At 39.0% G+C, this 15550-nt stretch overlaps 1 protein-coding gene across 1 annotated transcript in view; it reads right to left on the minus strand.

Moving 5' to 3' along the window:
* LOC134669504 (protein groucho-like) overlaps nt 1–15550 on the minus strand; it is an 84356-nt gene that overhangs the window by 44968 nt on the left and 23838 nt on the right. The window contains exon 5 of the mRNA XM_063527094.1: nt 4778–4915. Within this exon, the coding sequence (XP_063383164.1) occupies nt 4778–4915 (138 nt within the window). The remainder of the gene's footprint in view (nt 1–4777; nt 4916–15550) is intronic.

Consider the following 15550-nt stretch of genomic DNA (forward strand, 5'->3'; position numbering starts at 1 on the left):
ATAGGTGAACATGAGAGGGTGCGAGTGTCTGGAAGCTATTACCTCGAGGTCGGAGCCACCCCTCAAACCGGCGGTGCGGAATAAAATCAGAACGAGAAACGATGCGCCCGCCGATAACGGGGCGACGGTACGAGCCTCCCGACCTCTGTTCAGCGGGTCTATCTGCCGCGCTTACCTATATTGTCACCGTACGCATTTACTCTTCACGTAACACGCATTTCTCTACCTTACCCTCTTTCGACTCAATAAGAAGCCAGTTTATTTGATATAGATTGAATCGAATAAGTACTGCTTCAGACGATATTCATAAATCGTTACGGGAAAAGTCATAAAAAAAACCTTGAAACCATTTCAATGAAATACGATTATTAAAGTCAACGGTAACAAATATAAAAGCGCCCAAAGTGAAACAAGAGGATCGTAAACAAAAGCTATAACAAAAGCAAGACGTTTAAATTTGGAAACTGAGCACTCTGCAAGACGGTAAGTGATTTTAATAGGCAGGCAAACAGAGTCCCCAATTTGAAGAGTATTCCCTCTTCACAAATCGGCGCACGGTAGAATCGTCGCAAATCAGACGGGCCGGGGAGGCCACTCTCCGGGGAGAGCCCCTTTGATCCCTAGCTGACCCGAAAATAAAAAAGGTTCGTAATAAAAAAAGGACCGACATACGGAAGGTGGCGCAGCTTTTTTATTTAAATTAGAGTATTTTATAGGGGGAGACGATATTGCGTTTTGCCGGTATCTCGAAAGCTGTTCAGTAAATCTATAGGTAAATCCACGCCGGGGCGTTGAACCTTTAGCAAATATTTAGGGGATCTTTAGGCAGGTATAGATTCTCTTTCACATTTAAGGTATTCGCATCGTATAAGCGGCATAAAAGGTTCTTTAAGACCGAGATGGTAATACTCCAAGACGCTTACGGTATAGAGTTAACGATATTTTACTGGAAGAATTGTAATGTGGCCCACATTACAATTTTTCAAGCAAAATATTGTGAAGCCAACAAACTCAAGCCACATTATGTGGGACATAAAGTTGGCTAACAATTCCAGGAATGAAATGTGCGAATATGCGCAAACAATCCATTTGAATCTTGATATGTAGCCAACAACATGTGAAGCTGCAGCTACGCTAATCTTTGGCTAATTTTGTTACAAAAGCTGCCTCCTATTAAACTGCGCTAAGTTAATTATAGAATTGTGAGGTTATTGCTTTAAAAATAGGTAATAGATCAGTCGCGGGCAGAGGTGGTAACAATGTGGTCCGTGTGATCGAGTTGGCACACCGCCAAGTTCCAACCACAGACGGCGCAGCGTCAACTGACTTCCACCACTATTTTCGCCCTCATTATCTTTAAAGTGATTTATTTCAGTCGCCGCATCTACAAAACTAATAGATAGGTATCTATTTACATTAACACATGCCAAGCGTTAACACATCGCGAGAATAGGTCGCACTAACGACTTGGCACGAGTGCGAGAGGACTCGAGTGTAATAGACCGTCGCGATGAAGCGCTCACGAGTCACGACGCTTCTCTTAAAAAGTACAATTAGAATATCGTGAAATTAGTTAGAGCAGCAATTTGAGGACGGGCTCTAATTCGCGCCTGGAAAGGTGCGGTTAGCATCTCGTATGTAAATGCTAACAGCGGAGTCATTAGGCTGATACAGTGCGCGCCCACGCGGGTGACAAATGGACGCTTCACATGTGTAATGCCGTTAAACACGAGGCTCTAATAATTACCAGCGGGGTCATCACGATAAATTAATACAATAAATCATTATTTTCTTTATAAATTGGTCGGCGTTGTAGTTTGTTGTAATTTTATCAGGCGGCTGGCGCGCGGCCAGATCGTCTAAGATCGTTTAATTAACGAGCGCCGAACTTTCGACCTGTTGAAAGCGCTTTTATAGAATCCACTCGAGTTTCGTACTTCGTACCTGCTCAAGTTTTACAAGTCCTTTACAGTTTTATTGTGAAGCGAAAAACGAGCTTCATTAAAGGTATTGCAAGTAATTATTTTAAGTAAAAAAGCAGTTTGTCATCGCGAGACAGGCGAGGTAGCTAGTCATGCAATCAGTCGCATAACTAAGCAAAGAGTGGACTGTTTGGACAGATGCCACGTAGAGCAGTAGTCGCTAAACATTCCACGCTCGCATTTACAACCAACAACCTACTGCTGTGCAAACAAGACACGTGTAGATTTAATCGGTTTCGCGTTTCGCATGAAAAGCTGCGCTCGTGAATTTGTTCTGTTAACGATGTTACGCGCAATATAACGTTTAGATTGCACTCAGTGAAGGCATAGATTATACGCTTGATTGCGCGTTACCTTTTTTTGCAGCGACAATTGTACACTCTAAAAAATGAAGACCAACTAAGAGCAGTTTTCTCTTAGTTGACGTTAAGTTAATTACAACAATAACGATCTTATATAAATCAAAGAAAGCTGATTACTTAAAACAATAAGTGTATCTGTGATTGAACTAATAAAGTAGGTATGTTATTAATCCTAACAATTGTATACTTTGCATCTATTATTAACTTGTTGGCATAATTATGTAACGTAGGTTAATTCAATCCTTAACAATTTAATTAAAACAGATAAATATGTTAATCGTTACGAACATTTTAATAGTTTATTTGATTATTTTGTCTTTGTTGATTTACATAAGGTTTGCTAGTTGAATCAACTAAACATATAATATTTAGAACAACGAAGATAAAACACTCAATCCCATTATGATCAAGTTATTGTATTGATTACGAAACTAATATTCCATTCTACTAAGAATTATTTGTTAAATCGATTTTCTTAATAATTAAATTAAATAATCGGTTAATCCGATCAATCAAGAGATAAGTAGGGGGATCGCCTGTACACCCGCTCTCCGCCCCGCCCGCGCCCCTCTCGTGGCGCGTGCGACCGAGCAGTCAGTCTCGGTACCATGCAGTTGCGTTAAGCTCATTCAATTACTTGTTCCTCTGGAAAAACCTGGTGTGTAGAAAGTTGATTGCAGTTGTGGTAGTTCGTACAGTGGGCATACCAAACGCACTATTGCCTGCAGAATAAAGACCACATCGCTGCGGTCAAGAACAATGACGCTCGCAAGTCAGCTATTGCTCAGTGTCACCTTGAGTCGGGTATAAATCACTGGATCGAGCTGCATAGTCCCAAGGTCATTTCAACAGCACGCCGCTATATACCAAGATTAGTAAGAGAACCCTTAATTCATAAATACAACAATTTTAATCGTGAAGATGGGTTTTTAAACTGTCAAATGTGTTTTTAAACTGTAAAAAACAACCAGTGACATCCGAATCAAACTCGCGTAGTGACACTGTGAGTGTAGTGTGCTTGGATAGACCAACAAGTGTGAACGTGATTGGACCAACGAACGAGTGTTAACCCCTCGTATGCTTAGACACGGATCCGTGCTTGTGAATTTAAATGCAAAACGTTTACTTTCAAAATGATTAAATGAATAAATAACATCTTATTATAATATTTTTTTGTTTTATTCATTTACCCCCTTTTTATAAAACTCTACGGGCTTGATTTAGTTTAATTATGTTTTATCCCTTTCTTTGTTGTTATATTTTATTCAGTACTTATTCGTTTAAATTTGATAAATTTCCTTTGTGCCAGTTTTTTACGCGCCGTGCTGAATAAATGCTGGTCCTCGTACTCGCATTAGTCTTAAATACTAAGTAGGTAATACAGATTACAGATTTATTTCAGATCTTTTTGAGGATCGGCCTAGGCCGATATGGCTTCACATTTCACAAGCACGCCTCCTCCCGTGTTTGTAAAGCTAAACGGGTCTAAGCTGATCGCCCAAAAATCTGAAATAAATGTATAATGTATATTTTAGTATTTAAGACTAATGCCTTGAGAATAATAACGAGGACCAGCATTATTCAGCACGGCACGTATAAAAACTCTGAAACAAATCTGAAAGAAATGTTTTAGTAAATGCGACAAAGTGAGTCATAATACAATTGAACAAGAATGGTATTGTACTAAACAAGCTTCATAGTTGAAATGATTAACCAATTAAGATTCAAGTTGAACAATATCTTAGTTCAGGCTAATAAGATGCATAAGTCGGTGTGATCATGCTATTAGTTGAACTTATTTGGGTCAAATAGTTAATACAGTAATTCTTCATGTTAACATTGATTTACATCTTAGTTGAAATGATTAAACAATTAAGATTCAAATTGACCAATATCTTAGTTCAGGCTAATACGCCATAAGTCGGTGTAATCATGTTCTTAGTTGAACTTATTTGGGTCAAATAGTTAATACAGTAATTCTTCATGTTAACATTGATTTACATCTTAGTTAAACTAACTTGTTTGTTTTAATTATTAAGCCCTTAGTTGATCTTACTAGGATCAATTAGTTAGCATAATTATTTTTCGTGTAAATATTGAACAAGATCTTAATTGGTTCAGTTACCTAACAATAGTAATAGCAATCAGAATTACCTTGTTTGATGTGTTTAAGTTCTTGTTAGGCTCGTATGGAATCAAGATGCTTGATTACGATCATTAAGATATTGATAGGCCCAACCAAATTTTTTTTAGAGTGTAAGTTGCTTAGTTATACTTCCGGCGATTAACTCTTTTTTGTTTAGTGTGTGCCATAGATTTTAATTACAAGTTAATTTGTAAGATTGTGCAATAGTAGCGACTAACCAGTTTCAAATACCAATATTAATAGTTCAGTCAGTCAGTCATGTGATTAGTGGGTAAAACGTTACTTACCCCAATGATTGCGTTGAGTTCAGTCATGGTGACCTGTTTCGCCCGCTCCACGGCCGTGGCCACCTGCTGTTGGTGCTCTTGTGACAGGAACGGTAGGATTTGTGCTATTATTGCATTCAGCCTTTTCGCTATTTCCGTCTGAAAAAGATAAAGTTTAGATTAGCCACTTACTCATACCAGCTAATGTGATTGAAGAGATTTGAAACGATAACCTTGTCAAATGAAAGCGATTTACATACGCTTCAAAATATTTATTACCTACTCTGAGTTGCAGTGTGAAACATTGCATGTTTCAGAAGATTATAGCATCGAAATAACTAATGTAACATCAGCGATTTCGTTGCTAGGATGTTCTGAAATGTTCTCGATGTTATGATCACTCGTTATCGAGCATTAATTCAGAAATGTTTCCACGTCAAGAAACATACGACGATCACGCAGTCGGACATCGGAACCATAAAATAGCTCAGATAACATGAATAAAAACATGACATTTAAACGGTCACAGATTGATTGAGAGCAATTTAAATTCAGCGATCTATTTCTTTGTATAATATGGACAATTTACATTCAATAAAAGCTGTCATCAGCTAAATTAAACGCTAACTGGACGTATTTTACATACTAATTGTAAAATACGTCCTACACGCAAATGTTGCTACATTCCATTACCTATTGAAACTATTTAATTGCACTGATTATTTATATGAAATAAGTTCAGTTTGTTTTAAATGAGATTTTTTACAATATAATAATAATAGGTAAACACTTTGATACGTACACTCTGATGTAATTAAAAAGTTAAATAAAAAAAAAAGTGAGCAACGTAGCGCATACTTCTTATAGTATAATATTATATAGATAATATAAGAAAGATTAATAGGTACCTATACGTATGTACTGTACTAATATTTACTTATATGATGTAGGTCTTAAGATTACCCTGCATGGGTCGTGTAGTAAGTACCCAAGTACAGAGGTAGTCGGATCGTCGCCATTTAGCGTAAATAGTACCTACAAAAGGTACCTATATACGTTAACTCACATTATTATGCATTATGATTACTTAAGGCTTCGTCACACAAGCGCGTTTTGCGAGCGGCACGTGAGCGGGGCGCGCTGCTTTTACATATAAAACGCTCACGCCACGCCCGGAAAACGCGCCTGTGTGACAGAACCTTTAGTAGGTAGATAGACACGCACAATACAATGCAATTAATGCAAATCTTCATATACCTATTGTAGGTTTACTTTATTCCAGCGTGTAGGTATCACGCCGTCAGAATAAATCAGAAAACTAAGCAAATGAATAAATATACGACCAAATAAATTCCACAGTAGCACAGTTACAATTAACACTATAAACAATATGCAATGAATAAAATGATAAATCGCTGGCGCGCCATATTCATTGGCTTTGTATATGTATTTTACGAATAAATGCACAGTAATTTTATTCACAGATCCGCTGTGAATCGAGCACGAATTAACATAATGAGCCCGCGGAGTATGATGCGTTTAATATGACCCCTGTAAACACGAAGTCGGTGTTGGCCGATTTTATTAATCATTAAATTTTATTCAGTCTGATTTTCCACAATGATATTTACGAGTGTCGATTGATTTCACAGCAGATTATAATTGGTCGGCGGTGCGTAGCATAAGCTACATAATTGTGTAATCGGATTATGGATCCGATAAGCTTACCCCGGACAGACAGATTTAGGCGGGAATCGTATAATTATTATTGTTAGGTACATCATATAATTATTATCGGTAGATTAATAAATATTCGTGCTTCCCATCACGTATATACGAGTTACTTAATAGTAATTTCTCGCAAATCATGATATGCTTAGCTGACTAATGTAATAACAAACAAAAACCCATAGAAAATGGACCATTCAAAATGTATGAAGCAGCCAAATTTTTTTTCGCGATTTGTAGTTGGTCCTATAGTAAAAGTTGCTCAGTATAATACCAAAACCTCCCTGGCAACGGGAATGCACTTATTCTTTGGCCCACCTGTATATTTGACCTACAAAGATTTGAAACTGGATCTGTATGATTTTGATTCCCTGGGGAACCCTAGAGTACTTAGACCATCATAAAGACAAACGCTGTTACTTTGTTGTGTCAAATACAGTTATAACACTTATAACTAGCGCGTGATTGTGACATGCACTAAGTTCCAAAACAATGCGAGTCAGCCCGAGTCGAGTTCGTAATAGCAGCCCACAGACAAGACATCCTCCAGACTGAGCATAGTAGCGCTACCCCCTCTGCCACAAATATACGGTAGTTTTACTCCATTTTCAATTCAAAGTGTCTTTATGTGACATCCGTGTCTTTGAACGGACCAATCACGGCACGGGACTCGCTCACTTCGTCCCCCGCACCCCAGTATTTTTGGCAGCATCGGTTTCATGAAATCATCATCATCATTTCAGCCTATATACGTCCCACTGCTGAGCACAGGCCTCCTCTCATGCGCGAGAGGGCTTGGGCTATAGTCCCCACGCTAGCCCAATGCGGATTGGGGACTTCACATACACCTTTGAATTTCTTCGCAGATGTATGCAGGTTTCCTCACGATGTTTTTCCTTCACCGAAAAGCTAGTGGTAAGTAAGTTCCGAAAAACTCATTGGTACGAGCCAGGATTTGAACCCGCGACATCCGGATTGAAAGTCAGACGTCATATCCACTCGGCCACCACTGCTTTCATGAAAAAAATTAATTATTTAAATTAATTATGTTAATTTTATTATTTGAATTTTTTTTTAATGAAATAATTGCTCTAAATTCCGTCTAGAGGTTTCCTAGTCTATGAAGCAGCCCCATTCGGCAAGGACCGCACGCTCCGCTGCAGCGCACGAGAGCAGCGCTGCATAAAGGGCGGCGCTCGGCGGGTGTCGCCGCACCGCAAATTGCACTCCAATTCCGCTCCGCTAAATAGCCGGACTGTTTGTCGCTACCCTGCCTTGTTACTGCTCGGAACTGCTTCTCTTTATGAACTTCGATGGTTGTAAGTACGTATGCGAACCAAGTTTGTTTAGGTACTAGCTATTCCTAGTGGTAGAAATAAGGCTGTATTGAAATGAGTATAAGTATGTACGTATAACTATAGTTCGTTTCTTTTAGCATTAGAAAGAACTTGAAAACGATACGAATTGAAATACTGAACTTGAATACGAAACGAAAAGATAAACGATCTTGACATGTCTTTTAATAGAAAAATGCTTTTAAAAAATCAGTAACTATTACTTATGAAAGCAGAAGCATATAAATGATCGTATTAGATTCATAATTGTTACATATTTGCCGTAGCTTATTTTTAAAATGTGTTTTAATTGAAAAACATACAAAATAGAATATGCATAAACTCAGTTAATGCAAGCTAAAAGATAATAAAAAAACAACTATAATCTTAAATAATATGCTGCTGATATTAATTTATATTTTCAGACAAGTTCTTTGTTGTTGATTTAGATAATTTTCAATGGAAATGTGTGTGCCTATGAGAAAATCTGATAAGGTTTTGCCAACAACTTTTTTTCCTTATCCCAATGTGTTTTCCTTTTCCATGTATGTTAAGTATGTTAGCACCTATTAGCGCAAAAATCGTATAGGTATATTCCAAGTGTACTGTAGGTAGTACAAGTACGGCTAGAGTAGGTATGTACGTGTATCTGTGTCGTGTTGGGGAGCAAGCTGAACAATTCTGCGTCGTCGGCTGCCGGCACCGCAAATGGCACAGCAACACAAAGCGCAAGACTCGTTTGCAAATATCTGTAGTTTCTAGCGTTCATCGCCTTGCATCTGCACATCTACACTATGTACAGTCAGCAATACTATTCGCTTAGCGCCTTTGCATACAAACTTCTATGTTAGGGTCACTTCTCTCCAGCTCCAATTTAATGATTTTGATGTTTGTTTTTTGTAAAAAAAAAGAACGACGAACATTAATCAGCTTGCATGTTATTTGAAAGTATGAATAGTGTAAAATTGTAAACGTATGTAGTGATTGTTGGCTGTGTAAACGCAGCGATGGCGGTAAACAATTTACTTTTTCATTTAATAGGAGTGCCTAATACTTTACGCTTTAAATAAATTTATTATGACCGCCGACGATTTGATGAGCATGCATCTCCGATCTTCAATGACAAATATCACTAGACCTTATAAAAGAAAGTTCCCCGCCGCGTCTCGTCTGTCTGTTCGTCATAAACTCAAATACTACTAAACGGACTTTCATCCGGTTTTCATCTGTCGATAGAGTGATTATTGAGGAAGTTTTCGGTGTATAATTTGTTAAGGTTTACCCGTGGAAAGCCGGGGTGGGTCGGCATTGTATAATAAGTTAATAAGCCTAAAGTCTAAAAGGTAACGACGATACTATAAATGCAAATTATTGCATTAAAGTGTTAAAATAGTGTAAATAATATGTATTGGCGGTGTAACCGCGACTCTCGGCCGGCGCGGCGCGCGGCGACACAACCCGAATTACCGCAAATTACATTTTCATTCCCTCCCGATGACTCGCCGAGCAACATCGTGTCCGCATTAATGAGACCTAGCTTTTCAGACCGTGAGAACTCGTTTAATTTATTTATCTCGCTTTATATTGCGTTGCTGGAAAGCAAATTAAACAGATTATATCAATTTAACATGGGAGAAATATTGTCGATTACATAGTTTTTTAATTACCTAGTTATTTTGTAAATCCCAGACGGAAACGGCTTTATATTTAAATATCAATAAATTTAAATTGAAATTTATTATAACTAACCTGATAAATATGCAAAGTTAAATTTATTACTCTCATAATGGCCCCAGTCTGATCATCCATGATGCGTAGATAATGTGATAGAGACCACATTTCACGGCTTCGTAGGTTCGGTTTCGACCGAAACCAATACATAATCCAATTGCATTCCCATCATATCAGCCCGTGCCTACGCCGTCGAATACACGCGAACAAAGAGCCTCCAGATTAAAACATTTCATTGACTTTACAAGTCGAAAAATCTCGTACCATTTGCACTGGCACGTACATAATTATAGCTAGACCGGCAGCCACGAGCGGCGGAATAAAAGCGGGCGTACAAAAGAGCCGCAAAAATACGTACTTTTGCGAGCTCTCCACAAAAGATATAGTACGGTTTGTCATTAAGGAGTTCATCCCGCGCGAGAAATAAAAGAGGAACGTTGGGTTTCAGGGTGAGCGGGCGCCGGGGGGCGGGGAGGGCTGCACTAATGGCTCCGACACTCATCCGCTAATGCCGCCCATGACTCCTCTTTTTGCGCGATTTTCACGTGGTTTAGTCGGTTGAGCTTTTAATCTGGCACTGCATCTTGCCTGCGGTGACGCTCCATTTGTCCCCGCACTACCCTCCATTTAAACCTCCATATCTAAATTAATCGGAGTCGCGCACGGCGGCTCTTAACACGAGAGCAGGAGTCACTTGGGAAATTAAAAAAGTTTACCACAGTTTTATTGTACCAACAGAACACATTTACTAACAGTAAACTGATAGTGCTCGGCAGGAGCATTAAATTTAATGCTTAACACGTACAGTGGTTGAAATATTAATGCGAATTCTCAAGAAGTCTTATCTTGCGAATGCAACCGAGTGCAATGCATACGGCGAGGCTGACCCAAATGGAGGCGCGGCCGCGCCACGTGGGGCAATTTATTGTCTTCCCTCTCGGAACGAATGTCGACTTCACACACGGTGCGAGCGGACGCGAGTGCTTGAACGTTAGTAGTTAGTACATAAATTTGTTATGTCTGTTTTGTGTTAGCGCAATGTCCACGCCTCGGTGGCCGAGCAAGAAACGAGGGAGCTCGCAACTCTACGGTCCCGACCACTTCGCCCGATGAACTTTTACCGCGATTGTTTTACGAAATTAAACCGGACGCTTCCCAGTAAACCGCGGTCGCGTCCTTCATTACGCCTCGCGGCATCGTTTCATAAATTATTTCAGGCACGTTATCAGTATTCTTCGCGGCGAAGTTTCTACACTTCATTAAACAAAGCAGTCTCGTAAAGGCCACTATTGTATTAAAGCCACGACGCGGTTGCTCTTATGGCGCGGTAATAAATAATTCCTCCAACGAAATGGCAGTCGAGTCGATAAATGGGCTATTATTGCAGCAGACAGAGGCCAACATTATCATCGATTCGTATCGCATTCGCTCGGCAATAATTGTTTAAACACAGCCTGTCGCGGTACATTAGTGGCTGGATGGCGCACATCAATAATGTAAAGTACATATACCTGCCCACTGTCCTCGCGGGTCGTTAGCTTTCTAATTGCACCTTACATTTTAATGGCCTTAACTACTTTGCTTATTATGCTTACAAGGTTTTCGAAGTTTACGGTAAAATGAAGTTTGATAAATAGTATGCGGGGAACACATGTAGTCAATTTATCACGAGTAAAGTGCTACTGGAGGACAGCATTATAAATTACTTAAAATAATTGGTGTTCGAACGCCCCGATACTTGGAGAACCGGATCGCGCCTGCGCTCGCCGTCGATATTCATTAAAGCAAAGTGTGTAATTATGTAGGACAAGTTTATTCAAAAGCGGACTAGAGGCGGTAGTGATCGGGCACATCGTTATCTCGGTATACGGTGTCGCCGTGATCAGACCAGATAAATGTAATTGCGATCCACCGAGTGACGAACAAGTGCCGCTGTCAATCATTAACATCACTTTCAGTTATATGTTTTATAATTATTTCGACATAAAACGAAATGTCAATACTGGTAATAATGCCCTGCAGTTGCAAAATTAAAATTATGGACAGTAGCGTTTAATTGCCACTTAAAGACTCTGCAATACGTAACTTAAATTCACTGAGCCCAATAAAATGGCTATAAAACAGCAAGCAGGTTGCTTTATCCTATTAAAAGATTGCAAGTTTTTGCGAACATTCAACCGTAACACTTTTAATTGGGTTCTAACACGACAACTCGAGTTGTTCTACGACCGATGACAAATCATTAAGTATTTATTCAAGGATTGAAAGCAACGAAAACGGTCGCTCGACACGCGAGTGGCATCGATTCCATGGATCGGTTTATGCGATTGTCATTTTATTACCTAAGTATAGCTTGATATTGCGTGCGTCGAGCGACGCAAACATGGCTACTACGGCATGTGGTTACAATAGTCCGCGTCCGAGGTGCATGTACCCTCGTGTTGACTCAATGTTTCTCGCCAAACAAAGAGCCAGCTTCCTAGCTACCCCTGTTTGTTTAGGTCCTGCCAAACGTTTATTGCCCATTGTGTATCTTGCTTTTCGCTAAAGCGCAAAGCCTTTTTGACTCGGCACTTTTTCAAGTGCGCGTATACCGAAGTTGATTACTGGAAATTCTGAACCGGGCTGGTGTTTGTTTAAGAAGCGATGGTGACTTTGCATAAGCGAATGATATTATATTTTCTGTTCTCCGTGCGGAAAGCGCAACTTTCGGTACCTATGCGCTGCGCTAAACGAAACCCATACACACCTCGAGCATAAATAAGAAAGCCTCAGATCACATGGAATTGTCAGCCGAGACGAAGCCAGGACATTTCTTACTTTACTTTAGGCGCAAACGTTTAGCAAACAATATCGTTTTTAATGTAGTGCCTTGCAGAAATCGCATGATTAGGTGGAAAAAGCATACGTGCGAATTCCTCGATATGCTGAATTGACCAATTGAAGAGATAACACTAGATAGTTTCACAAGCAGCGGTAGTGACCAATCAGCGTGGTATGTACACGGTTTTTTGCCGACATTAACGAGCCGCTCGTAATGACTCGCGTTTCCGGCGCCCGCGGGCTCCGATCGCTTAACACGTGTATTTGTGTACGAACAAGAACACAATAGCGTGCGACAACTAATACACCTCCATTCTGTAACATAATAGCAGCAATTAACCACGAGCAAATAAACAAATTGAAATACATAGCTCCGATTACGAATTCATCGATGATTATGCAAGATTGAAAGTCGTCGATAATCTGTCGGCTGACGATTCGACACTATGCAATGTTTTGAATCGGCATTTCATTGTACCTGCGAACGAACGAAACAACGATTTCAAAACATTAGTTTTAGGCAGGTAACTATAAAATAAAACTGCGAAATATCAAGCGAATGGAAGCGAAATAGTTCCAAAAAATGCTATTAAAATCGAACGCTCGCGAGTATCGAATTAGTGCCGCGCGGACGAGTATCGATTATATTTTTAGTTCACAGCGACGGCTCGGCGAACCGTAGTTAGCTATAAAACGCCAGATATCAACCGCTTATTTTGGATAATAACATCAATACCGAGATAATTTTATATCAAAACAGATACATTAAATCGCTACAGCGTTTATCTTGCTGCAGTCCACGTGGACTCGGCGGCTACAAATTATTTATTTTATGGGCGCGGATGCTACCGCAACATAATGAGTTTAACAATTCGATACTACGTTATAAATATGTTAATGACTGTTATCGTCAATTAAGAAAGTTTCAAGTGATATATGAAGTGGTTTTCATTAGGTAACAGTTATGAGAACATTCTCAACACAGCTTTTATCTATATCTTCAACACTTAAGCTCACGATCCATCAATGTTACACGACTAAGTCTTAAGTACCTACAGTTATATTTGTAGATCGTCTGACTTCAAGAACAGATATCGTTTATCGAGTCCTGCATGATATTGATTTCCTGATTATGCTAAATCCTAGCACTGTATTTTGGATAACTATATATACATATATATGCCATCGGATTATTTTTGAACGATGGCTAAACTGATATCGGCTTGTTATTTGCTTGAACAGGCATTGGGCTTAGTGTCTTGATAAAGGACGTTTTGGAACAAAGCTATTATTATTACGTATCATTTAAATCTTTTAATACCAGCTTAAGTATAATTAATAGCTACAAGCTACGCACATACTTTTAATTATTTTATGAGAAAAAACACCCAAGACTGAATATGAAAATGGACTATAAAAGGAAAATAAGTTAAGTAGTTAATCTTTGATATATGTATATTCTTCTTTTCATTCCTTTAGATTCCATTACATATCGAAGGACGTTCTTGATTTTTGGGTTTAAAATTATGTGTAATTTTCCTAATTTAAAGAACATCTATCATGACTTATCGGGTCTTACTTACTTTCAATGTAATACTTTTAAGATTTCTTTGAATTGTTACTCTCAGTATTACGGATGGTGAGCTGCTCGTAGGGAGGGAACCGTGCAGTTAAATATGTACCCAAGTGCTGCATCTACGCCGGGTTTTGTTTACGGAGACCGTTTGCTCTGTCCTGTTTGCTAGCTCGTCTGTACTGGCTGAGGGGTGCAATTCGACCATTATCTGACATATTTCTACTTAAAACTTACGAAACTTGAGACTACCAACTAGTAGCTGAAGCATTGCAGAATTTTCTTTAGAATCATATACTTTTTCGTATAGTAACAAAACGCAATCTTACAAAAATACCGATATCAATATCCGGCAACATTGCAAGAGCAGCAGATTGTCTTTATATAGATTTTCTTAGACGTCGACTGTTGTTTTATATGACGCAGCAAGGACTGCCGCGATGCTGTATCTTGGACAGGGCCTGTTTACAGAGAACGATTGCCCCATTGTTTGTTATCTCTTTGGGTTGAGAAGCCGGATCTTCGGTGGATTATTCCCTTTGTTTTATCTAGTACATGATGCTTATGTGGTTTATTTCTAAGACTAGGGTTCCAACAGTTGTTAAAGTTCAGATCAGCCGAAAATTCGGAACATATTACCATTTCTAGTACCAATTCTAAACACTTTTTAGTCTGTGAGTACAAGCATCTCAGAGCTTGATGAAGGCATTTCCACTTGTCTTTTATACTTGTTGAAGGTATGAAATGAAATGAGGAATATAACGTGCCCAAGTTTGGACGAGGCAACGCCCTTGCGGAGGATTGTTTACGAAGCCCGTTTACGCTGCGCTGTTTGCTCACTCGTTGCCGACTGTACCTGTGTGCGGAATGCTGCGCTACAGATAACGAATGCGGATGAATGCTAGAGAAAATATTGATATTTTTATACACAAATGTAGTCTGTTCCAGACTAGTAAAGGTAAACTGGAAGATAACGAGATAAGTACTAAGTGTTCGTGTATTTACAAATAAAAGTGTTTCATGTAAGTATAATGATTTTACAGATATCGTAGCATGTAAAGATCTTTAAGACAAATTGTTATTTAGGTATATATAAAATACATATTTTTAATTGACCACACTGAAGGTATTATAAAATGCAAAAGTAAACAATTTTATTGTGCGTCTATAAGAAACATAAAAAAAAATCTTAAATATCGGTTAAAAAGTCATGCCCCGCTAAAATATCATGTCACACCTAAATTTACTAACAGAGATCATACAAAAGTATTCCTATTCGTTTCACATCAAATAATGTTAAATCACCCAGTCGCAACACGTAAATGTTTTAATTACAACAATTAAATAAATTCAGGTTCAAAGCCGGGCTTATTTATTCGCCGCTAGGAGGTCGGGCGACCGCGACCGCTCGCCGCGACCGCCGCCGCCGCGGTCGGCCCCCTGCTCCAATATTAGACTCCTTTACCTATATGTTTACGCTAAGCGTATTTCCACTCATTTAAACGTGATGTATGACGGAACGATTGTAAAAGTTGTTTTAATTTTTGACTAATCGGTCATCAATGTTTGTACGAGGTCATTCACAAACACAAATAAATATTTCTA

This window comes from Cydia fagiglandana, chromosome 12 (assembly GCF_963556715.1).
Source record: "Cydia fagiglandana chromosome 12, ilCydFagi1.1, whole genome shotgun sequence".
NCBI classification, from domain to species: Eukaryota; Metazoa; Arthropoda; class Insecta; order Lepidoptera; family Tortricidae; genus Cydia; species Cydia fagiglandana.